We start from the raw sequence: 25,393 nt of genomic DNA, 5'->3' as shown, positions 1-25,393 counted from the left end.
TGTTTCGGGTCTCCTTTCCAGTCCCAGTTGGTGTCACTCATGCGTCATCAAGGTGAACGGCATGTGCCTGCATTGAAGTCTGATTTTTCTTTGTGACGTATGTGACTTTATAAAGCTTGCATATTTTACACAGTGTTTACAAAAATGTACGTTGTGGTTAAAAATCAATAAACTACAAAAAAACTTACTGTATAAATTTTAATTTCAGAGGTTAAAAAAAAGTTATAATACCCAGCATCCCTTATGTGTGTCCTCAGAGGTGTGTGCTTTCATTGGACAATACTGAACCCTCACAACAAAGACCCATATGACTGTCTATTCCTGACTGCGTTATGCAGTACCACAACCAAAGGATCGGAGGTTTATTTGCATGTATTCAGAAAAAGGGGTTTTGTTTTCGTGGATGTGCAGCTCATTGTACATTTACAAAATAAAAAGCGAAGCACCTGTAAAATAAATGCAGGACAGAGACACACATTGGATCAAACAGACCTACCTATGTAGATAGAACTGATTCAAGACCGTCAAAATAAAGTAACTGTACTACTCAGTAGCAGATGTGTTTGTACCTATCATGTGCCTTAACCTTTTCCATGGTAGATAAAGATAAGTGTGTTTTATATAACTTTATTGCTCCCTTTCAACTGTCATCTCTCCATCCCGTCTGCTCAACTCTCCCCTGATCTCCTCCTGTGTCAACCCCCCTCCCTTTTCTCCTCCGCTCTGCTCACTCATTCGTTCTGCACCCCCCCCCCACCCCCCAATCCCAATCCCAACCACACCTTCCTTCCAAATCCGAGTAGTTTAGACTGTTGGTGCGGTTTCTGCCTTGTATTACATTGTATTATAAACTTTTAAAAAGATAGACTCATTCAAAAAATGGTTTTGATTTCCTAGAGGAGTAAAATTGTTAATGCTTTCGTAGCGAGCAGAAGCGATGCCACAGTGACAGAATGTATTATGTTAATTTTACTAATACCCAGAGGCAAATATTACGCTTGTTAAACATAACGGAAAAATACTGGTTTGTAGAGTATAAATTTGGTGTGTTTTCAATAAATCATGCCTGGAAAGAAGCTGTTGCCTGCACTTGTGTTTTATTTCATATGATGCCATTAATTTCCAGTAAGATTCAAGGTCTTCAGTCATCTCACTGTACCTGACAGACTACAATGCTCAAATCAACCGGTGGTAGAATTTTAAGCGTTAAAGTATTGACTGTGGAATACCACTTTATTGTTGGAGTATATAAGTATAAATGCAGTATACCTTGAATGTTTTGGTCAGTTCTTCTGATTTTAAACATTTGGTCTTAACTAGGAGAGAAAAAGTGTTCATAGTATTGTAATACCATATAGCCTATAGTGTATAGCTACTGTGTAAGGCTTGTGTCCTAAGCAGAGCAAGTATAAACCTTTTGACCAGGGTTTAAACCTTAGCGTTACATGTAAACGCCTACTGAATTATCCTTGAACAAACCGTTAGATTCCCTCTAACTCCTGCAGCACTGAGCTTCTGAAGAACATACACTTTCCCAAGGGTCTGAATCTTTGGCAGCCTGATTTCAGTTGGTTATATTTTTAGTCATGACAGAAGGAAGTACAGGATCTGAAAATTTAGACTATGAATATGAAACAAGTGACAATTCAAAATCCCTATGATAATGAGTGACAAATGAGTGCAACTGGGAAAGTGTCTTCAAAGGCCTCTTCAACATCCTGTCTTAAACCATCACTGTTTTATACAATGGACTGCATTTGGCTCAGTTATAGAAAGTGTTTGGGTAAGCTATGACATCTGCCCTGGAACTAGAAGCCATTTTGAATTATGTTTAACGTACAAAGTGTTCTTATTTTGCACTGACACTGACGTAACATGCTTCACGCCACAAACCAAATTTCTGTAACAAAACTGTGTACTGAATCATTAAAGTAAAGGACATGTTACTTTTTTGCATGTGATTCTGTTGGTTTTGGCATACTGTTTTACATTAGCAGCAATAGGCTACAGTAGGCTATATACAGTCATTTTCAATCTTGACATAGGCTATATTTGTACATTCATATATTTGCCCCTCTGATATTAATGTCTTTACTTATTTTCTTAAATTTAACAAGATAACAACTAAGTCTGAGGTCATCTGGGCTGATCGTCATATCAGAGCCTCTAAGGAATGCATTAGTCCTTTATACCTTCATTAAACTTTAGTTTTGTTGTTCCTATTTGTTCATTATTGTTTAACTTAATCTGTTATAAATTATTATTATTAGCCTATTATTATTATTATTATTATTATTATTAGCTATTATTAGTAGTAGTAATAGTGGTAGTAACATCATAACAGAACATTACATTATAAACAGACATTTTCATATATTTTCTACTGGGGTATTTATTTTTTTTTCCCTTTTTATTTATTTATTTATTGAAAGATATTGATCTATTTAATACATCACTGATCAACGTCTGATCAACGTCTTGTTAATATTAATGTAAAAACCTGTTTCCTGTCAGGCAGCTCTCCGGCCACCACAGACCCGCCGGGTCCTTTCATAACAACATCATGGCCGCCCTGTGCAGAGGCAGACACCGGTGGAAAAGGACTAATAGTTTCTATGTGTTGACAAGAAGCTTCACAGGTAAAACAACATGTAGTTGTGATGTTGTGTGTAGATAGGAGGGCCAGGCCGGACTCACGCTCACAGCTGGAGCTGTTTCCGTCACTTCACGGCTCTAGATCCCTCCAGCAGCTCTTCATGCTGTCTGCATTTCTATCTAACCTACGTAGCTACGTGATTAGTTTAATGTCCTCGGTCTCCGTCAGACAGCCTGTGAGACGCCTGTCTCTCTGGGTGGTGCTGTACTGTCATGTTGCTGTAGTTACTGGTTATACGCTGCTTCCTACATGACTGCATGTGGCTAATGATAAGATGGGAGTAACTCCAGATAAAGTCAACTGCCTTGGTGATTTGTAATCTATGCTAAGTGATTTAACACCTCTGTGAGGTAGATGCACCATTAATGTTTAGTCATTTTATTCATGATTTGTGGAAAACATCCTTTTCCAATATAGATTATGCTTTTGTGTTTCTGCTTCAACCTGTGTTGTGCTATTTACAGACAAAGGAACAAACTGAAATTGTGACTTATTTTGTTTTACATGTTAGAAATAGATATTCATATTACACTCTGCTATTTCTATGTTGTGTGTTATTGGCCTTTCTATACTCTCCTATAGGGAAGTATGACTATGACCTGGTGGTTGTTGGTGGTGGTTCAGGAGGCCTTGCCTGCTCCAAAGAAGGTGAGATGTTATGAGATCCCTACTATTCTTAAATGTAAAACAAATCCAGTGTTTTCTATATAATAACACCATGGTATCACCACCACTCTGTTTACAGCGGCACAGCTGGGGCAGAAAGTCGCTGTTTTGGATTATGTGGAGCCATCTGTGAAAGGTTGATGGAATTTGTTGTGTAAATTAAATTTGCTGGTTTGACGATTTTCTAAACACTACAGTAACATCCTATGGAAAAACTTTCCCAAACAGGTACCAAGTGGGGTCTGGGTGGGACGTGTGTGAATGTCGGCTGCATCCCTAAGAAGCTGATGCACCAGGCTGCTCTCCTCGGCTCTGCAGTCAAGGATGCTAAGAAGTATGGCTGGCAGATCCCAGGACCAGTGAGCCACGACTGGTAGGTCTCCACCAGGAACATCATCATAGTGGTGTCTCAATGTTTCATCAGCCTGTAGGGAGGGTTAGTAGCTGAATGGCACCATCTAGTGATGTAGCTGCAGTAAGACATTACCTCAGGTCAGAAAATAATCTCTGTGTGGTGATGAAGTTTCTCTGCAGACACACACACTTCTGTTCTGTTCTCCTCCTTAGCCTCTAAGAAGAAGAAAAGAAAAATCATTTGAATAATCTCCAAAGAGCTGCTTTTTTATTTTTTCATTGTTTTTCACATGTCATTGTTCAACCGTAGCAGGTGATAGGAGGCACAGTATGAACTGAAGCATCACTGAGAACTTCCTCTGTATATATAATAGTCATACTTTGGTCTTCATGTTTTAACCTTTGATCCATCCTTCAGGTCCACAATGGCAGAGGGCGTTCAAAACCACGTCAGGTCTCTGAACTGGGGTCACAGAGTTCAGCTTCAGGACAAGTAAGAGTGACTATATCTTCTTGTGTTGTTGACTTACCCGTATTATGTATTATTTATTTAATTAAGGTAAAATGATAATGAATAGTTTCCCATCCTAATGTTTAGTTTTTTTCACTTGTATAATGGATATGATGAGTTTTCCCTGTCTTACCCTCTCAGCACGTCACCCCCTCCCTTCCTGCTTCAATCATTGTTCGTCACATACTTCATATATACAGTATACAGATATATACATGGATAGTTTCTTCCATTCTTGCGTATTTTCTTGGCATGAAGTATTGCTGAGGGCTGTGTGTTTCTGGCGGGGCACAGCTGAAGGACTTGTAGTCAGCCACCATGTGTTGATTGAGTGACTGCCTGGAAGGCAAACAGGTGTTAACGTGTCCGTTAACTTGAACTGTTTTCAGTCCAATGAGATCATTACCTGGATACAGAAAGTTAATAATGTTTCTAATGATTTCATTTCCTTTGAATTAATAATCAGCCTGAAGTGGTTGTGTTTTCAGAACAGCAAAGATACAATGTGCAGAGTAGTCATTTCACACAAGTGTATTATAATGTGGAAATATTCATATATTATTTTTCAGTAATTTAATTAGATTTAGTCTTGTGTGAGTTTACTTTAAGCTATCGTATGAACTAAAGCTTACATTTAAGTTCAGAATGAGTGTTAGCATTCTATTATGAGACTTGGCTTTTTTAATTACTTTAAAATATCATGTAAAATATACAGTTTAGATTAGATGGATGTATTAAAGTGTGGTATGTCAAATCTAACCTTAAACTGGGAGTTTTCACATTACAATCTCTACATTGCAACAGCACAGCTTGCACACCTGTTGAGCTGAATTTAATTTAATTCAGTACAAATAAAAAATGGAAAAATATAAAAATATCCTAATTAAAATTAAAATGTTAACACATGCAGATTAGACCATTGGCTGTGAAATGTTTTGGGAAACTGAACCAAGGGAGAATGTCATAACATACATAAAACATATTTGGTGCAACCTCAAGGAAATTTAAATTGAACGCAACTGGACTTGGTTAATTGTTTCGCATCTGACCAGTCTCAGCCTGGTCAGATGGGAGCATGAACTGATGAAGCCTCTTGGATGAGAAGTGAAACGTCCAGTTGCGTTCGATTTAAATTTCCTTGAGATAACCATGACCTGGACAAATGAGAATATTTGGTGCAAATGATGAATGATCTTTCTGGGCAGCCTAGGCAAACCTCTTTCCTGTGCAACTAAATCATTGGATGACATGCATGGATTTGTCGACCTAACTTTGATGCATTCATTTGATCTGCTCAAGTGTAGGATAATGTACCACAAGGAGCAACCTGTTTGTTTTGTGTTTGCAGAAAGGTGAAGTATCTGAACATGAAAGGAAGTCTGGCAGATGAACACACTGTTAAAGGACTGACCAAAGCAGGAAAAGAGGTCGGCTCTCTCCTCATTTATGCAATTTCTTAATACAGTTGAATTTTTGCTACAACTTTATATTTTATGTTTAGGTTCTTTTTCTCTTATATAGAAATGTGCATGTTTTGGTTATTATTAAATTACTCAGTTAATGTGACAAATCTAAATTTGAGGTCTTAACTTCCTGTGTACGGTCAACTCTCTACCCACTGAGAGTGCTGTTTCTTGTTTCTGTCATTTCAAAGCATTTCCATCATCACCTGAATGCAGAATACTGTGGAGACCACTTGCTTTTATTTGACATTTCCTTGTTTTTAAAGGATTTGAACAAAGACTGTTACTCACATTTCCCCCCTCTCTTTCAGACGATCCTCACTGCCAAGAACATTGTGATCGCCACAGGTGGGCGGCCTAAGTACCCCACAAATGTAAGTATGATTGTTATTATGTTCTCTGATGTTTCTCTGCTCTTGTGCTGGTTGTTTATCCGGCACAAATAAATGACAGAGAGAGAGAGAAAGACACCCTACAGCAGCAGACAGGTCACAACACAGCAAAGAGCAGGTTTTAGAGTGCAAACCTTCACTGGTAGATGTGTTGATAGATGATTGATAGGTTGATGGATCTGTTCACTGCTTTAATTCTTATTGCAGATCCCTGGAGCGGTTGAGCATGGCATCACCAGTGATGACTTATTCTGGCTGAAGGAATCTCCTGGAAAAACGTGAGGACGCTTTCATTTCCTAAACCGATTCCTCCCTACCTAGTGTGATATTTAATAGATCTTAACCGGTCGGTCTGTTTAGAAGCAGGCTCGCTTCTCCACATTTCCAAAAGCTTGGAGATATTTTCATGCATGAAGACTTTTCCAGCACCAATACAGTGAGATCATCCCTGAACACATACAGCTCAGTACAGTATGTGTATGATTGCTGGCGTCGCCGTATATACAAAGCGGTACAAGGGAAACGGAGCCTCTAACCTCTGCAGTATTAATGCATCACTCTACCCTCCACACTACCTCGCTCACTGACATGACACGTCCCACTGTCACGCACTGTAATCACTCATCAGTGACATGCAGTTTGTTTTTCTCCCTTCCTGTCAGCCTGTCCTCGCCTCATGATTCAGATTAGCGGCGTGCATCCTGACCTTTACAGAACCAGCCCTTTAATCCAGCCATTTAGCTGCTGTCATCACCTGGTTAATTGGTCTTTCCCTGATGTTTCCTCTTGGCACAACATGCAGACGGTGACTGCTGGTTGTGGTATACCTGCGTTGCTGTGGTTGTTTGCTTCATGGAGACAGATAAGCGGAAGTTATTATTCTGATATTCTAGTTGCATATATATCCGGGTTGTCTGCACCTGGGCTATGGAGTTTTAATTATTTTTTATTAGATTCCTGAGAAACTTGTAGCTGTTAATGTAATGGCTGATAAGTAGTGCTGCATGTCTTCTAAAATTGATTTGTAGCCCTTATTTTGTTCCGTTTAGGATCATCGGCTCCTCTATAATGTTGATTCTGTAAGAATAAAGACTATTCTACATTTTGACCACTTGGAGGCAATGCTAAATCATTTATAGACAGCAAATCACTGCGACTACACTGTAACCATCCAGCAGTTATCACTGTTTCCTTCACTCATTCAACAAAGCACCTTTGTATAGGAAGCAGAATTATCCACTTGAGTTCAGGAAGCGCTTTGATGTAAGAGGGTGATGGTTAGTGGAGTGCTCTACCTCCCTGCAGGCTGGAAGTGGTTAGCTGGGGGTTAGCACTGGCATTAGCTTCTTCCACAAGGACGTTAAACGACACACACACTCCCCAGAGCCGGGGATGTTGTGCTGCAGAGCTGTCAGCTGGGCAGGTGAGGTCCGAAAGGATGTTTCTGCAGGTAGGGCCGGTGTGGGAGGGGGTCCAGCTGAGTGATGGCTGTCTAATGGACCTTGAAGCACACACACATGCAAATGACAGATTGGGCCTCAGGGTTAAAGTCCAGATTTGGCCGCCATCATAATGTTGTCCTGAGAAAGCACTGGGCACATGCCAACAGGCTTCTGATACTGGCCAGGCTTGATAGGCCAGTGCTTGAATGAGTAAGACCACTCCACACACTGCATCAACACAGTGAAACTGTAGAGAAATGAAGCGCACACACACACACACACACACACACACACACACACACACACACACACACACACACACACACAGCACAGCACAGTGCAGCACAGCACAGTGCAGCACAGTCTCTGGTACATTCATTCTCTTCCCAGGGAGAAATCCATTGTATTATTTACAAACAAGATGAACAAAAGTGTCATCATATGTAAATGACCAAAATAAAAAAAATCTATGTTTATAAAACATAAAATTAATCATAGTATTAGTAGTGTAGTTCATTATTAGAAGGTAATTAAAGTGAGAGCAAACACAAAGCAGTGTATGAGTTTTACATTGCAACATATTTCATCTAATACTATATTAACTTCACGAGATCCACATAATATTTTACATGGACAAGAACATTTTAATTGCATGCAATACTTTTGATTTCATTCATTTTATAATAGCTACTGCTGCCTTTTTGCAGCCCCTCACAGCTTTTTTACTCTTGCAAAAATGGGAACATGGCACTGGAACAGAAAATAATATAAAAATGGGTTTATTGGAATTCATCTCTGAGTTCTACCATGCTCACATGCATGTAGGTCTGAATTTCTCCAACCAAACGTAATTGGACAAAATCAGATGATCAATTACTGTATTCAGGACGGTTTAATAGCTGGTTCAAGTTGCCCTCTTTTATTGCCAAGCTGTCCACGTAGCTTTGGTGGGACTGATAATCAAATCAGTGACTGTTATTCTTATGGTTGTTAAAGCAACATTTCAAAAAAAGTTTGACCCAAATCAAATCTTAACTTGCAACAAAGTCCACCGACACTGATACGCAGGAGGAGTATCCAAGCCCAGTGTTTGTCTTATCATTGTCGAGGCTTCTGAAGAACTGCCCAAGGTTAACAAGCAGCCACCGGCGATCGGTAGAAAACCCCTTTCTGCAGGACTGGGTTCACTCAGGTCTTGGCTTGAGCTTCAAACCACATGTTACCACTCCAAGCCTCAAGAGTTTACAATGTTTCAGCTTTTGTTGTGTGGCTTCACGTCCACTATGTTACCACAGATGAAAGTCAGAAACACGTGAAAGGACTGGACCTTGTTTTCTCTCACTTTTCCAGCTGCAGTTAGTTTTGACCTTTACATGTCTGTCACATGTTCCTGAATCTGGCGTACCGGTCTGTCTCACATCGATGGCAATCAAAGTGGGAGGTAGAAAATGACTACATTTTGTAGCAGCTTGTCATAGTAAGATATAATGAACTACTTTTCAAAACTTGTGATACGTCATCAAAATAATTTAAAGATGTGGTGTATGAGATGAAAGCTCTGTGAATTCTCAAAGAAAACAAACTCATTTATTGGTAATAACTTCAGCTCGACTAATTTGTCTTTGTCTTTTGCTAGAGTTGTGCCATGTTCTCAGGACAGGCTAGAGAACAGAATGCACTCAGCTAGTAAATGTGTAAAGATAATGAAGACACCACTGTATAAGATTTCAGTGTGTTTGTGGGGTTGGCTTTTTACTGCGTCTGCATCCCCAGTGCCTAAACGTCACCATTGTTGAAAAGTCCTGTTGTTTTTAGAACGCTTCTAATCAGCATCATCTTTTGGTTGAAAGATGTATTGCAGTGGTGCAGACTCCAGACCAGTGTAAAGATACAGTCACACAATAGTTAAGAAGCAGGTTTAGGGGAAAGGATAGTTCCTCAGTGATGAAAGTGGAGAATCAAGCTAAAGCTCTTTGCCTAATCTTCTTTAAGCCACTTCACAATACGTGCTAAGTGCAGCTGTGCATTACACAGACGTGGGGAAAACGGGCACTGGGGCTTTTAGTGGCTGGTGTTAGTGTGGACGAGGGCAGGATGAGCTGTCAGGTGGGGCAGAGCTGCAGGGACGGAGGTAAAAACAAGGGAGAAGCCTCCGCCATGCGGGCGACTGGTGTCACTCAGCGGACTGATGTGTGGCCCTGCACACGGCGCCCCATCTGTAGGGATTAGCCTAAATGCTAGCAATTAGCCCACATCAGCTCATAGATCTAAGTGCGGGATTAGAAGTGTGACTCACTTGGACCACACGCACATACACTGACACCACAAATCTGCGCACATACACACACACATACACACACACACCCCTCTTTCTACATTTCCTTCACACCTCCTCACTTCCCTCTCAGGTTATGAAGCTCTGTAAATCATCACCTCTCTAATTCAAGGACTTAAAGTAAACTATTTCAACTCTGGATCTGCTTTGTTTTATTTGGCCAAAGAACTGTATTTTTATGTATTATTCGTGCAGTTAAGAGCTTCTCTGTATTTGTATTTTTCAGACTTGTGGTTGGAGCCAGCTGTATCCTTGGTCTGCCAGAGAGATTTTTAATGGAGCCACCATATAAGTCCCCTGCTCATCAGTTAAGAAAGTGTTAAGTTATGAACAATTGTTAGCTTAATAAAAAGTAATTATACAAAAGACTGCGGTTTTAAATTTTTATACTCTTAGCACTGGTCTTAAATTCAGGCTGCGTATTGATCCTTCAGAAAGGTTTCCAGTGTGGGGTAAAGTCTCTCACTGTTCTGTACTTGTTACCATGATAATCATGATAAAAGAACCACTGTGCCACTTTTTCCAAATACAGTTTAACAATTATCTTGTCAAAATGTTGTGAAAGTGAAGCCACTCATTTACGTAGCGTGTAAGAATGTCAGTGTTAGTGTGTTATGGCGGAAAAAGCAGTATAATCCTCAACCTGGTGTTGATCAGATGTGGCTCTGGAGTGTGCAGGGTTCCTCACTGGCATCGGCTTGGACGCCACAGTGATGGTTCGCAGCATCGCCCTCCGGGGGTTTGATCAGGTATTGCTCCCTGTGCCGTACCTGCATCACCCTGATGCCCTGATTTTGACTTTATTATGTTTAAAGGTGGATATTCTCTTTTTACTTCTGCAGCAAATATCAAGTCTAGTGACGGACTACATGGAGGCCTATGGTACCAAGTTCACATGGAGGTGCACCCCACAGAGAGTGGACAAGCTCTCCTCCGGAGCCCTGCAGGTGACCTGGAAGGACGGCCAGTCTGGCAGCGAACATAAAGAAACCTTTGACTCTGTGTTATGGGCAGTTGGTGAGTCTGTGTGTGTGTTTGTGCATTTGTGTGTGATTTTATGTGATAATGTACTACAAAAGCAAAACTAACTTGAAACCAAGAGTGGTGGCATCTCATTGTGTTGGTTTGTGACCTGCACGTTCACCACGTTATGAGATAATAATGGAACGTTACAAGACAGAGTTGTTTTCGAGGTAAATTTATGCAAAACCGCTGATGCGTGTTCCCGTAGGAGGCAGTTTTTCATCAACAGTCTCTGCATTTCCCTCTAAAACAACTCTGTCTCGTAACGTTGTGTTATTATCTCATAGCGTGGTGAATGTGCAGGTCACAACTTGTCCACGAGAGCGTTTTGGAGTTGTTGGATTGTGTATTTGATGAGTTTGATGAGGGAAACCAAGAAATCCCATTAGCCTCTGTAGCGTAGCTCTGAGCAGCTCACGGCTCTGCTCTGCCGTTCTAAAAACAGCTTGCACTGACAATTAAAGGTAATGAACCTACTCCTAAAACTATAGGGATTATGGCAGTGGGCCAATTTGGCAAAATGTTGAACTATCCCTTTAAACTGATAGTGAATGCAGCTCACAGTTCAGTTCAGTTATTTTAAACCCTCCCCTGGGATTGTGTGTAACTCACCACCTATATTGTTCCCTGTGATGTAACAGTATCTCCCTGATATAAACCAGTGGTGTGACTGGATCCAGTACCTTCATCGTCATCCCCGATACACTGCAGTGTCAGCAGATAGAAGAAGAATCAAGGCTGAAAACAAAGTAATAAAGCCTGAGTGATGGGAATGGCCAGGGGAAGTGTTAATCACCCACTGCTCTGCTGGCTGTGTGGCTCTGTGGCTGGAGGTGGTGGTGGTGGGGGGGCAGGGGGGGCAGGGGCAGCACAGGGCAGCACAGGGCAGGATGCACCCAGGCACAGGGTCACTGCATTCCCCTCTTTGTTCTCCCTCTTTGCTCCTTCCTGCCCATGCCAGCCCTGCGGAAACCCACCCTGCATCTGTCACTGCCACCGCTGCCCGCCGGCGGCCCTCGGCCTGCCGTTACCACCGCTCCGTGCTCCGTGCCCCCTCTCTCTCCCTCTCTCTCTCTCTCTCTCTCAGCCCTCCACTCTCTGTTCTCTCTTTCCACCTCTGCCGCTCCACCAGTAGTGTGCGTAACAATGGAGGGAACATCCGTCAGAGCCACAGCCGTCACTTTATTTGTGTTGAGCTCTTTCAAAGACAACGCAGTGCTTCCGAAAATCTGACTACCAGGTTTTTGCTTTATTTGAGAGACTGTGTGTGTGTGTGTGTGTGTGTGTGTGTGTGTGTGTGAGGGGAAAGAGGATCCTTTGGCTCTATGCGTGTGACAGCGACAAGGATGTGCGTGACCCTGCAGCTGAGATGACGTTTGTTCTTCCCACCGATGACTAAATTCCCACATGGTCTCAGTGTGAGAGAGCTGGTGAGAATGATATTTGCATTGAGTGCGTGTATCAGTGGACGTTTGTCGTGACATGCGTGAGATTCTGCATCCCTCATGTTTCCGACATTCATTTCACTGAGAGCTCTCACCCCAACTCAGCCAAGCACTCGACATGTACACAAGTACCACTGGTGCATCCAGTATATCCTCGTAGTTTTCACCTTTGAACGTGACTTTTTAATGTCGTCTGCAGCAAAATCCTTAATCACCATGAATGAAACTTCGATCACCTTTGATCAAACCAGTCTTACCCAGTATAGAGCTCCCAGAACGCAGCTTCCTCTCAGTGCTACTACATAAACCCTGGCTGCATGTGTATCATGACAGCTTTTGTTCCCATACAGCGCAGTGAGAAGCAGTAACAGCGCGGCCTCTGCTCTTTGATGTGTGCATGCAGGAGTTATGAGTACAAGGCCACTTCCCTTTACTGTGACCTTACACTAGGGGCCAGGCAGGGTCCCAGGCCTCAGTGGAGTTATTAAAGGCCAGAGGGGACCGGGCCACAGTATCACCACTGCCTGCCACATCCTTCTCCCCGGCCCTGTCTCCCTCCACCTTTCCCCTGCTCCTTCCTGGCCTCATGGCCGCTCCCCTGTCCAGGTGTGTCCAGAAACAGACAAAGGAAACAGAACATTTCCACACTTCCCGTCTGCATGTGGACAGTGGACACATTAGTGTTTCTCCTCACTTTGTCTTACAGTACTCAGAGATGTCATTTAAAAACATCCAGTAGATTTAGTGGACGTACGTCTCTCTGATGTCCTGCTCCTCTGTGTGTGAATCTTTCTGTGCAGCACTAATGTACAGTAGAATAACAACATTTTGAAACTATCAAAAACATGCTTTCCATATTACAGAAATACACAAATACAGATATTTCTCCATCGAAATTACCAAACTGGTCTAACTTCAGTTTTTCTAGGATCATGTTACTCTGAGTAAAAGGCTGATTGAGAAAACAAGCCATTAAACTCTATGATGTGTACGTTCATATTACCTACTGTAAGAGAGCTCTTACACAGATCAATATGTGCACATTTTGAGTTGCAACAAATTAAAATCATGCTGAAATGTACATGTGTTGGCCATGAGTTTGTGGATCAAGGTTTAGGTTGCACATCTTTGTGAACACAGAGTGGAAAATGCTGTACATTGTGACTAGTTTTCATGATATTTCCACTTTACTTGGTGTGTCTTATTACTATACGAGCAGAAGTTTTTCCTACAGCTAGTGTAGGCGATTTGAATCTTAAAACCTGAAATGGAACAAGCTAATCAATTTTTGGCGTTCTGTACGTTCTCCTCCCCCAACAAAAACAATCTCCCCGTCACTTTTCTCTCTCCTTTGTCTTTGTTCATTTGATTGATCAGATAAGTGTCCAGCTCTCATTTCAGCTTGTGGTGGTTTGTTGTGGCTATTTAGCCTAGCGGTCTAGAGGCTTCCTCTTAATGTCACAACAGGCTTTGTTCTGATTGGACTGTCTGTTTGACCAGCGTGTGTGTGTGTGTAACGTGTGTGAGTGTGTGTGTGTTCTTTATCAGTCCTTGCCTGACAATGGAGCTGTGGTCACAGCCACAGTACAGCACTGTGGAGTGGACTGGAGTGTACAAAGAAAGTTTATACTTACCAGTCAGATTCCACTGGTAGAGATTATTTTCAGCCTAATAATGATGGTTTTACAGAAACTGATGCTGAAATTCAGTATTTTTAAAGCAGAATTTAGTGTTTGAGCTGCCTCTGCTGTCAGGGAGGAAAACACTCAGCAGGATGTAAACCATTATGGACACAAATTCCAGTGAACCTCAGCCTAATGAAACACTTCAGTTTTAGCCCCCACCCATTTAGAGTATTTATAAGTTATGTATAAACACATGAGAAATTGTATATAACACACTATGATGAAGTTGTCAGGCAGAAGATATACTGTATGTGTCATCAATTATATATGAAATAAGTTTATAAAGGTAATTAATGACTGGTAACGCAGTAGATTTTAATGCTTTAATTATATTAGTTTGATCAAATCTTAGTGTGTTTTAAAGCATTTGTTCAGGGTTTTACACATCAACAGATCATTTACAAGTTAGTTATATAGCCAACAGCTTATGGCAAAGAATGTTAAGAGGAAGAAAAACATTAATGGTCCTTTATGGTCTGACAGTTATACAACAGCACACAACTTAACTTTAGATTTCTTGCAGGATTTCCTTTTTTATGGCCTTTACCAGCAGATCAAGTGTGCTTAGTTGTCATGGAAAGTGAAGTCAAAGTGCAAACAGTCTACAGTATAAATACAAATGTTATCAGTTAACCTGTATTTTAGCTGTTATTGTAAATCACAGTAAATCAGTTACAGATGTTTCACAGGAGGACAAATACATCAGTTATCATTTTAATGTGCTCTCACCTACATTATAGTGTGTTGTAACCATTCTTTCCATAAATACATTAAAATATGGGACTGTCTACGGTGCCCTCTGTCCCTCTCCTCTGTGCTCTCTGTCCCATCAACCACCCATGCTGTGGGGCATTAGACAGGTCTCTGTTGCCCCCTGGTCTGAGAAGAGGGGGAGCACGTTGTTCTTTGGCTCCAGTCAGGAAAAAGGGTCCCGGAGGTTTGTTATTTTTGCCGTCTGATAGCATCTACATGGGTACCTCAGGGCTGGCTGTTTATTATGCTACCCAGGCAGGTTATGAGGAGCTGTGCAGAGGGTGGGGGAGCCCAGCGGTTCACGCTCCCATCACCATGGACACACAATGTCGACAGCATCAGTCAACTGTCTCCCAGGAAGTGTCAGAATCACACCTCGCCTGTCCCCTGTGGTTGATGGGATGCTGCCTCCCAGCTGCTCATCAGCTTCTCCTCCTCCTCAGCCGACTTTAAATGGTGGTTATTTGTATTTTAGGACCAGCACTGAGAGTTTGAGTGTTTCCAAGATGGTTTCAGTGAAATGACTGTTTACTCTGACCAACAGTCCAAATCCCAGAGATATTCAATTTCCAATGGAAAGCACAAAGCAGGACACTCTCACATTTGAGGGGATGGTACGAAGAAACATCTGGCAGCCTGGCTCTAGGACTGGCACCACCTGGGTCCAGACTGAAATATCCCTAAAACCCTGAGATGGATTTCTATTAAATTAGTTACAGACATTAAAGCTCTGCAGAAAGTGGATTTACCATTTCCTGTGTAGTTCCATCAGCACTTGACACAGCTCGACCTCTACTTGATATCTGCAGAATTATTAATCTTCACCATTTTCTTTTTGGTGCCATTTGACCAATTTTGGCATGCTTATGACAGTGATGCAGCTCTTTAATGCTCAGCACCGTTCCCACCATGTCAACATGCTGACTCCTGTCAGGGTGGAACGGCTCATCATACAAACCGTCTGTCTGATGACAGGTAGTTTTTTTTACCTGTTTGATAGACAGATTGACAGAGTTGCTTAGTGAGCCCTGTGTCTTTGTGTTGGAGCTGCATGCCATGGATGGAGGTGTTACCAACATTGTCCAGATTACCTCCCTTGGTATAGTATCTAGGTTTTTGATAACTCCAGTGATTCTGTAATTCACTTTTCTGTGTAGGAGGGGGGGGCATTGAGCAGAACGTGTTGTGAACACTGTACAGAGCTGCTTTCTCCTCCTCCACATGTCTCTTCACAGTTGTAATGTAGTGTTCTCCTTGTGTTTGTTTCCTCCCACTGACCTCAGGTAGAGCCCCTGAAACCAAAGCCCTGGGCCTGGACAAGCTCGGTGTACGACTCAACAGGGAGACGGGGAAAATAGTTCTGGGTCCTGATGAATCCACCTCGGTGCCAAACATCTATGCTTTTGGTGACATCGGCGAGGTAGGCGTTGTCAACAGTTGCTACACTCCACTGACAGCAGATACTGCCCTAATACCGCTCATGAATGGAAAAGCGCTCTTATGTAATTATTCGTCTTAAATTTAACTGTAAAAGTTTACTGGAAGTACTGTACACACCCATAACAGTTGGTGTTGTGGTTTTAACAGCTCGCCCAGAAGTCTGTCATCTCTGAGGGAGGAAACTGCAGGCAGGGATTGTAAACTGATACAAATATCTCATTCACATATGAGCAGATAGAATTCATCCTGAACAGACACAGAGTCCCAATTTCTTGCATTTATATTTGTGTCTTGTCCTTACTTTATCACATCGGTTTTTCTAACTGAGTCATGCATCAGTCAAATCAAAGCTACATGAGGCCAGATTCTTACAGACAAAGATCTCCAGTGTTCATAAATCCATTTAGAAATCGTCAGACAAAGGCACTCAACACATCTTACACTCATACCCTTTTTCTATCAAGAGGAACTGCCTGTAGCCATGGCAACATAAGTTTTTGTAGATGTGCTAAAATGAAAATAAATAGGCCATAGCCTAAGACTCAAAGTTGCAGATGATTTTATCTTCAAGTTTCATCCTCATTATCTTTTTATCAGTCTTCACCAGATGTGTTTGAGTGCAAGATGAAGCTCGAGTGCTGTTTCACTGGGTGGTGCCTTGTGCAACTCAACAGCTGAAAAGTGCATAAAATGTGTTTTTAATAGCATAATACATTTTATATTTTAGATATTACATGATAGGATGTAACCTGTGTTGTGAACTTGTGCACCTACATAGTTAAAACATCACCTCATTTTGATTATTTTTGAGTTGCTCAACTTGTTATAAATGGTACATATGATAACTATAAATGTCAGTGGAAATGCAGCTCTGGAGAAAAATTTGAGACCACTCTAATTCTCAAGCCTCCAATTTTTTCTTATTGAATCAACTTCTTATGGCAGCTATTCCAGTCCAGTGTTTATTGAATTCCTTCATTACTTAATGAGGCACTGATTATGTGATCACCTGAACCAAATCTTATTTAATGAGGAAAAGTATAAAAACCACAGCTGTGATTAAAATTGGGGTTATTCCACCAATGTTGATTTCTGTTCTTTTCCTAAGTTAAAAGAAAATAGTGTTGTTGTTTAAAAATGAATATGAACTTGTTTTCTTTGCACTATCCAAAGATTGAAAACACACACTCTTTCTTGTTATTCTCTAATGACAATATTTTTCTTTTGAAAAAAATTGGGAGAAATGTTGTCAGTAGTTTATAGAATAATACAGAAGTGTTCATTTTACTCAAACACATACCGGTACCTATAAATAGTAAAACTAGAGAAAGTGATCATTTTGAGGTGGTCTCTTAAATTGTTCCAGAGCTGTATTTTGACGTCCAATTTCCAACAGCATCTGGTGAAGGCCTGCCTGTTTTAGACTTCACAGATGTTTTTGTGAAATTAAGTAGCAGTTGTTGCACCTCCTTGTTGGCTCGCATAGACACTTGATTCAGAAATTAATTGTGAACAGAGTCTACTCCAACTGGTTATCATCAAAAGGTTAAAAAATATTGGTAACACTTTATTTGACGCCTACCTCTATAACGCATTATAACCATACTTATAATGAGTTATAATGCAGTTATAGCACTGTATAACTATAGTTATTAACACTCATAAATGATCATAATTCTTTACAACAATAAGAATAACACATTATAGAGCATTTTATTATTGGCTTATAAGGTCACGTATTATAATAGAGTTATAATGCTGAATGTGTTATGCTTATTGTTATAAAGCCTGATGCCCTTTTTTTTCAAATTTTTTGAGGAATTAAATAAAATTTTGATCAAAAAAATAAAGCCTGATGATAATTTATGAGTGTTTATAATGATAGTTATACACGTTTATAAGCCAATTATAACACATTATAACTATATTTATAATGAGTTACTAACAATTATAACCTATTATAATACCTGACCTAAGTCATGATAAAATGTTTTATAGTGTGTTATGATGTTCTATAGAGAGAGGCATCAAATAAAGTGTTACCAAAATATATATAAAACTATTTGGCTAAACTATTTTAAACCAGCAGATCTAATCCATACTATGAATTACTGATGTCTGGTGTCAGATGGATAAGCCCTAGATAAGAGGTTACATATAAAGTTAAAAACAAAATCCAGGTAAAATTAGTTATGGTGTTTTTTCTTCTTCATGTGCACCACAAAATAAAAGATAAGATTGAAAGTAATTGATTATAATCTCGATGGTAGGTCTTTTATATGAGCGCATACACAGAACATATTATCCACCAGTGAGTACTTGACACTAGTTGAAGCCTGTCACATAACCACTGGCACGGTGCGTTCAAAGCTGAAGCAGCCATGTTAATACTAGTTATACCTGCTCAATGTAACGTCAGTGTTGTTTTTTCACCACAACCAGCTGTGTGCTTCCTTCCTGCCTCCCAGGCTTCATGACACACACACTCACAGAGCGTCTTTTTGATTGACAGTTGGCTTTGATGAGTCGTTCTTTACCCCAATCTGTCTGTCAGCTTTTAACAACAGCAGGACGCCTTTTTTTTTTTTTTTTTTTTTTTTTTCTTTTAAAAACATGGTGGTTGATATTTCTCAGTTTGTCCAGTGATTTCTTCATCAGAAACAAGTGCCAAGAAGTGCATTATAATGACACATGCTGTCTAGTGCGTGAACAGTTACTGGAATACCAGAGCACGTGTCCACATACATGCAGAGGTGGATGTTTTGAACAACAGGATGTGCACTGGTAATTGAACAGGTTTTAGTCATGCCTGTAGAATTGCCCTGCAGCTCTACTGTTTCCTGTACCATTCAGTTGTGTGTAAGTGTTTGTCTGTGTGTGTGCATCCATTACAGTGTGTTTGTCTGTTTTGGCAGGCATCCAACATAACACAGTCAAAAACACAGAAGCTGAGTTGGGCGTGTGTTGAATGTTAACACTGACCACTTGCACCAGTCACTGACTCATGATTCACCAAGTGTCTGTGTTTGTATTTACACTGTTTCTGCTCTCTGTCTGCTCCAAAGAAAACAAGTTGAGTCAAATACTTTTAGTGAAAATGACTAATCTAACGGTTCATTCCCAGGCACGAACACATTTTGTTTAAAATGACAAATCAATCTGGATATCACGTATTTACAGATGTGCTCAAACAAACATTTTCTCTTGTTTTAGGGTCGTCCTGAATTGACCCCAACAGCCGTTAAAGCAGGAAAGCTTCTCGCCCGCAGACTGGCTGGTCAGAGCACTCAGCTCATGAACTACGATAACGTAAGACACACACACACACACACACACACACACACACACACTGAAAAGCAGGTTATTTCCCTCCATCTTTCCACAGCTTGTGTCTTTGTGGCCTTTTGATTCTATAGTTTTATGCTCCATTAGATTCAAAAACAACATAATAATTCTGATCCTTTGTGCTGTGAGTCTGAGTGTAGCTCTGACCTCTCTTCAAGATAAGTCATAGTCGAGCATTTCCCATAATATTATCAGTCTTCATCATCGTGTGTGTGTGTCTGTGTCTGTCTGTGTATGCATGTGTGTGCATGTGTGTGTCTGTGTGTGTCATATAAAACTAACTTCTGAAATACTGGGGTATTTTTACATCACACATTTTTATATTAAACCTCTGTTTTACACAGTTTTCCTATGGAATAACTTGGGTATAAAATATGTCATTATTTCTAAATCATACATTTTGAGTTTCCCTTGTCATTGAAATGAAAAGCTGAAGTATTTCTTACATATACACACATGGCTATCCTGTCATTGCTTGCTATAAGACATGTCAGACCTTGTTTCAGTTTATATTTGTGTGTGCGTATTTGTGTGACAGGTGGCTACAACAGTATTCACCCCACTGGAGTACGGCTGCGTAGGTTTGTCTGAGGAGGAGGCTGAGAAAAGGCACGGGAAAGACGGCATAGAGGTAACACAGATGTGGCACATGTGCTGTTTTAATATATATTATTATACAATATATTTTCTAGATATTTCCAGAGTTGTAGTATTTCAAATAAACATGTTTTATTTGTCCGCATCAGAAAATCTTTTGGTATTTTATTTCAGTCATTATTATTGTAGTCATTCAGTTGAAAATTTTTTTATTTTTTTATTTAAAGGTTTATTTGAAATGGGACCTCACATATTCATGAACATACAAGAAAACACAACATTTAATTGCAGTAAATATGTCGGATTTAGCTGGGAGCTAAATGACCCTATAGGGAATATAGAAAATGAAGTTGTAAAAAATGTAATGTTGTAACTTGAGGCCAGAAATAATCACATGCATTTTACAATGTTTGTTTCATTTGGCAGCTCAAGCTCCCACAATGTTTGAAGTCCTTTTAACATAAACCATTACCTTTGAGCATATGATAAAATGATATGTTTTGTTTTGGTTAATTCATTATAATATAAACAGCAGTGATTGAGGGAAAATTTTAACTCTTATTTTGATATACGAAATTAAAAACTGAAATAACATTTTTGTGTACAATGGTAGTGAGTTCTCCCCTTATGTAAAATTAAACGATGTATTAACTTATTCATTGACAAAAGTGTGTCTCTAATACAGAAATAACTCTTTTTATGTCCCATAATCCCTAAACACACATTGAGATACACACACGCAATGCAAAGGCAAGCTATGCTACTTGCTTGTATACGTGCATTGTGCGGCAGATGCTAGCCAACACCTGCACAAGGTTGTAGATAAATGGTTTAGCCGTCGAGGTGGGGCTCCCCGTTGTGAGTGACAGGCGAGCAGGAGGCCTGATTGAGGTGTGTGTGGGGTGATGACAGGAGCGCTGAGATCTGAGGAGGAGCTGCAGCACCAGCCCCCAACAGCTGCATGGCCCTCGCAACTTGTGTCGGCACGTTTGCCCATAGAATAAAACGCACTACGCACACGTCTCAGGAAAGACTTTGAAATCCCTCCGCACCGTGAGCTAGAACTGACGTAAATACAGCTTCGACACACATCAGAGCTGTGAGCAGGAAGCAGGCATCATCCCAACTGCATTTTTACTGAATGTTTGCAATCAACATGTGGTGATGACTGAATACAAAATAGTGTTTAAGATATGTGGCTATTACCTGATAATACATGTATTTCTTTTTTTTTCTGATTCTGCTTAAAATATACATATATACACACGCACACACACACACACACACATATAATAATAACAATAGATGGATGTTAATTTGCTTGCTTGAAGTCATGTTTCTCCATTTTCACAAATGAGATCTCTGAGTAGGCTTTTTATTTTTTTGATGTATTGTCTGGAAACATTTTAGTTTATCCTCCCTTTAGTCTGCTAGCTGTTATTTACAGTGGGAGTGTATGTGTCACTGTAGAAAATGTACACAAGCAGAGATCATCATCACCGCTGGAAACTTCTTTGTTTGTGCATTAGTAAGCTCCACTGGTTAAAGTAACGGCCCACAAGAGGCTATTAAAGCCTGAAATAAAACAATAATAGACTATATCATTTTTCTGTTTGTATGACTGCTGCTGTGTTTACATGCGTGCAGGTCTACCATGCTTTCTACAAGCCTCTGGAATTCACTGTTGCAGAACGCGACGCCAGCCAATGTTACATCAAGGTAGGGCTGAACTGCAGACTTTCAATGTGTTTTTATAGCCTTCTAAAGCAGGTTTTGATGGCATTTAGTCCACTATATTATAAATGCATTCAGCTGAAGGACAGGAGCAGTGAGGAGCAGTGAGGAGCAGTGAGGAGCAGTGAGGAGCAGTGAGGAGCAGTGAGGAGCATTGCCTCCTGCTGCAGGTTGTTGGGATTCACACTGTTGCTGAGCATTTTAACAAGGACTGGCTGAGGAAAAGATATTATCTGACTCTTGAATAATCCTACCTGCCTTAAATTCTGGCTCCTTCAGTGGCCAGAAAAAAACAACAACTACGAAATAAAATCGTAATATTAAAGGTGATGAAGCCATGTAGGTTATGGAACAACCACTAACACCTTGTTGGTTTCAGCTCCTTTGCACAGAAGTCTGTTTTTACCTCATCAGGTGGTTTGTGAGAGGGCTGGAGATCAGAAGATCCTGGGTCTGCATTTCACTGGTCCAAATTCTGGAGAAGTCACCCAGGGCTTTGCCATGAGTCTCCAGTAAGTTGAATAAATCCTTATAGCATTTATGTTCTATGGAACAACCATCCAAACAATTATATGAATGTGTTTCAATGTCTGTCGAGAACATTCCCTCACTCAGTACTCATGCTTCTAGTCAGAGATACATTTCATTTAAAATTCATTTCTTCCAACATCAACATGTCAGATACATGAACAGTAGTGATTCACTTTTGTGTTTCAAAAGACGCAGATTGTAAAACTACTTATTTATGCCAATTTTATTCATAGAGATAAAGATGCTCTTACAAAATGATTGATGGCACAAAATCAGAAGAAACTGCGTGAGCCAATAAAGCGTAGTAGACCTATACAGTTGTCAGTTGTGTGTGTGAATAATTACAACTCAAATGACCTCTGTGTGTGTTTGTGTGTCTCAGGTGTGGGGCAACATATTCCCACCTGTTACAGACCGTGGGCATCCACCCAACCAGCGCCGAGGAGGTGGTAAAGGTCAACATCACCAAGCGCTCCGGCTTGGACGCCACGGTAACTGGCTGCTGAGGTTAAGCTCCTCGGCCTCTGAATGTTAGTGAGCACACAGGATCCCTCAGCCACAGACTAGAAAGAGGGTGGTCTGGGTTGATCCTTCTCTCTCTCCTTGTCCCTCTCCTTCTCTAATGTGACCATGAACCGGTCCCAGTTTTACAAAGCACTCTCCGATTGTTGATGCACCTCCTCAGCAGTAGGGTCTCTCCTCAGTCCAGTCAATAGAAATGATCACTGGCTGCCCAGGTTATGTGATAGTTAAGACTATGATTACCCCTCATACATACATGTTGTGCATATGCTTTAAAAGCACACGGCCACAGATCAGGTTAGTGGGAGCCCAGCCGCAGAGTGAGCTTCTTTTAAATAAACAGGCTCATCAATCAGGATTAAGACCTGCGCTCAGGGTTTTGTTGAAACCATACGAGGAACGTGGAGCGAGCCCTAACGTTTTTCTGAATATATATTCTGCAAATATTGTTGTTTCTCTGGCTGTACTTCCTGTCCATTAGTCTTGGAGGTGACACATACCATACACCCCCCACATCCACACCCCCACAATGACACTGATGGATGGCCCCAGAGCCGTCGCCGCAGTGACACCGCCCCATTTCCCATGGACACACACAAACAGTCAGCAGGCCGCCTGTCAGTCAGCCAGCAGAGACCTAGGACAGGGAGCCCCAGCTTGTTTAGGGCCCAGCAGAGTCCAGCAGAGCCTGGACCCCTCCCTGTTCCTCTCATGCCCCTCTCCATCTCAATCCATGAGGGAATGAAGTTGGGCTCCAAACATTTGCTGTGTAAAGCTCTGAGGATGTCATAGTCCAGGCACAGAGCAGCCCCGTCTACTGATAACAGCACCATGAGAGGGCTTTTACAGCTGCACTACTCAACAACACCCAAAGGTGGCACTGTTACCCTCCAGTTCCCCAGTTTCTGTTCTGAGCCAAGAGTAGGAGGTAGGATGAATTAGTGGCTGGATAAAACGTAAGCCTGAATACATTCAGGTTGTGCATTTAATCTCTTTAATCCCTAATAGAATAAATGTGTTTCTGGATGAGGCTGGAAAGCAGAGTGGCTTTATTGGTGCCAAACTGATAAGGGTTATCTGTTGTGTATTTACATGGATGGCAGGTTAGGTCTCAAGAGTCATCACTATTCAAGATAAGACAAGTTGTTTATATCACTTAAGCAGTAATAGACCCTCACAGTTTGCCAAACTGCTCCAACGTTCACGCAGCTGCCTGTCCTGGACATCTTGGCTTTATTAAGAGGAGGAGGAGGACTGTCAATAAAAGCGGTTGCTACAGAATTTGGGGGGAACTAAGATGGTGGTTGTAGTTTATTTTTATTTGAAGTCTAATCTGCCCAGTCTGATTAATGATTTCGATGAGGGGAGTGACAGCGTGCCAGGAGATGGAGAGAGGGAAAAGAGAGAGAGAGAGAGAGCTACCAGGTTTATTTGGACCTGAGCTGGAAGAGAGAGGCGAGTTTCAGCCCCGGTTAGGGAGGGACGGGGGATTCCTGTGTGCTCTATTCAGGGCCGAGGTGCTGACTGAAGGACCCTGACCTCCGCTCAGCAGGAACAGCTTGACTCTATCACCCGGAGCACAGAGGGCTCACATGCTGCGGCGCTGCGCAGCAGGGGTCTGGGGGGGGGGGGGCTCGGGTTGTGAGCAGAGTGGGATAGCCAAGGGACGGACAGAACCGGCCGACCAACCAGCCAACCAACACAACGCCGAGCGGCAGCGGCGTGTTTGCCCAGGGTAATTGAGTCGATGTTCCTGAGCTTAACGAGCCACTTCAGAGACCCCAGGGTGGGCCCGAGGCAGCGTGAGGGAAGTCATTGAGGCCGTCAGTGAAACTGTAATGTCTGTTTGCTTTTTACCCTCCACTTCCCTCCTGCTTTGTCTCATCTTATTTTATTCACAGCGCTGCTGCTCACACGCACAAAATGAAATAGTATTTATTTTTTTTATGACATATAAGTCTGATTTGAATTTTTGATTTTTGTTGATCAGTTACTCCGGGCCGAAGACTTCCACTACAGTTCCTCACCTGTGTCCCGGGAAGGGAGGGGGGTCAGGGTTCAATTTCACGTTGGCCAGTTAATGATGACCTGCGCTAAAACCCAAAACTGGGGAGTGCAGGCCTGATGTCACCTGGCCACAGACTCTAGTAGTTGTAAATAGAGAAGTGTAATTTTCTGTTAAAGCTTTGTGATACATAATTTATATGTAAAGTAATAACATGCAGGAATGCACAGTGTCACCATTAAATTAATGATGCATCTTGACTGAGTGTTCTGTGGTCTACATGTGCACATAGACATACAGTATGAGTGTGCAGAGCTCTTTCTCACTGGACTGTTCATGTTGTCAAAACAAACTAATGTCTGTGTGATGGACAGGAAGCAAAGCTAGTCCTGTGCAGCAAATATATACATGCATGACTGTGATGCACTGACAAAAGCATTTAGGAAATATAGACATTTTACTTTCTTGTTGAATAAGATGAGAAGATGATAGCA

At 41.3% G+C, this 25,393-nt stretch overlaps 1 protein-coding gene across 1 annotated transcript; it reads left to right on the top strand.

Annotated features, from left to right (window-relative positions):
• Positions 1 to 2,539: 2,539 nt before the first annotated feature.
• On the top strand, positions 2,540 to 25,159 carry txnrd2.2 (thioredoxin reductase 2, tandem duplicate 2). The gene is made up of 17 exons (XM_085787843.1): positions 2,540 to 2,639; positions 3,239 to 3,304; positions 3,402 to 3,458; positions 3,551 to 3,695; positions 4,095 to 4,169; positions 5,536 to 5,614; positions 5,962 to 6,024; positions 6,250 to 6,320; positions 10,046 to 10,065; positions 10,477 to 10,568; positions 10,662 to 10,836; positions 16,009 to 16,145; positions 19,379 to 19,474; positions 20,049 to 20,141; positions 21,755 to 21,826; positions 22,256 to 22,353; positions 22,755 to 25,159. Exons 1-17 carry the CDS (start codon positions 2,564 to 2,566, stop codon positions 22,882 to 22,884), a joined length of 1,545 nt encoding a protein of 514 aa, XP_085643969.1. The 5' UTR covers positions 2,540 to 2,563; the 3' UTR covers positions 22,885 to 25,159.
• Positions 25,160 to 25,393: the final 234 nt, after the last annotated feature.

The sequence above is a fragment of the Trachurus japonicus genome, chromosome 9, assembly GCF_045865225.1.
Source record: "Trachurus japonicus isolate A0001 chromosome 9, Traja_1.0".
NCBI lineage: Eukaryota > Metazoa > Chordata > Actinopteri > Carangiformes > Carangidae > Trachurus > Trachurus japonicus.
Note: the sequence above shows the minus strand (reverse complement) of the source record. Positions and strands in the feature narration are given on the sequence as shown.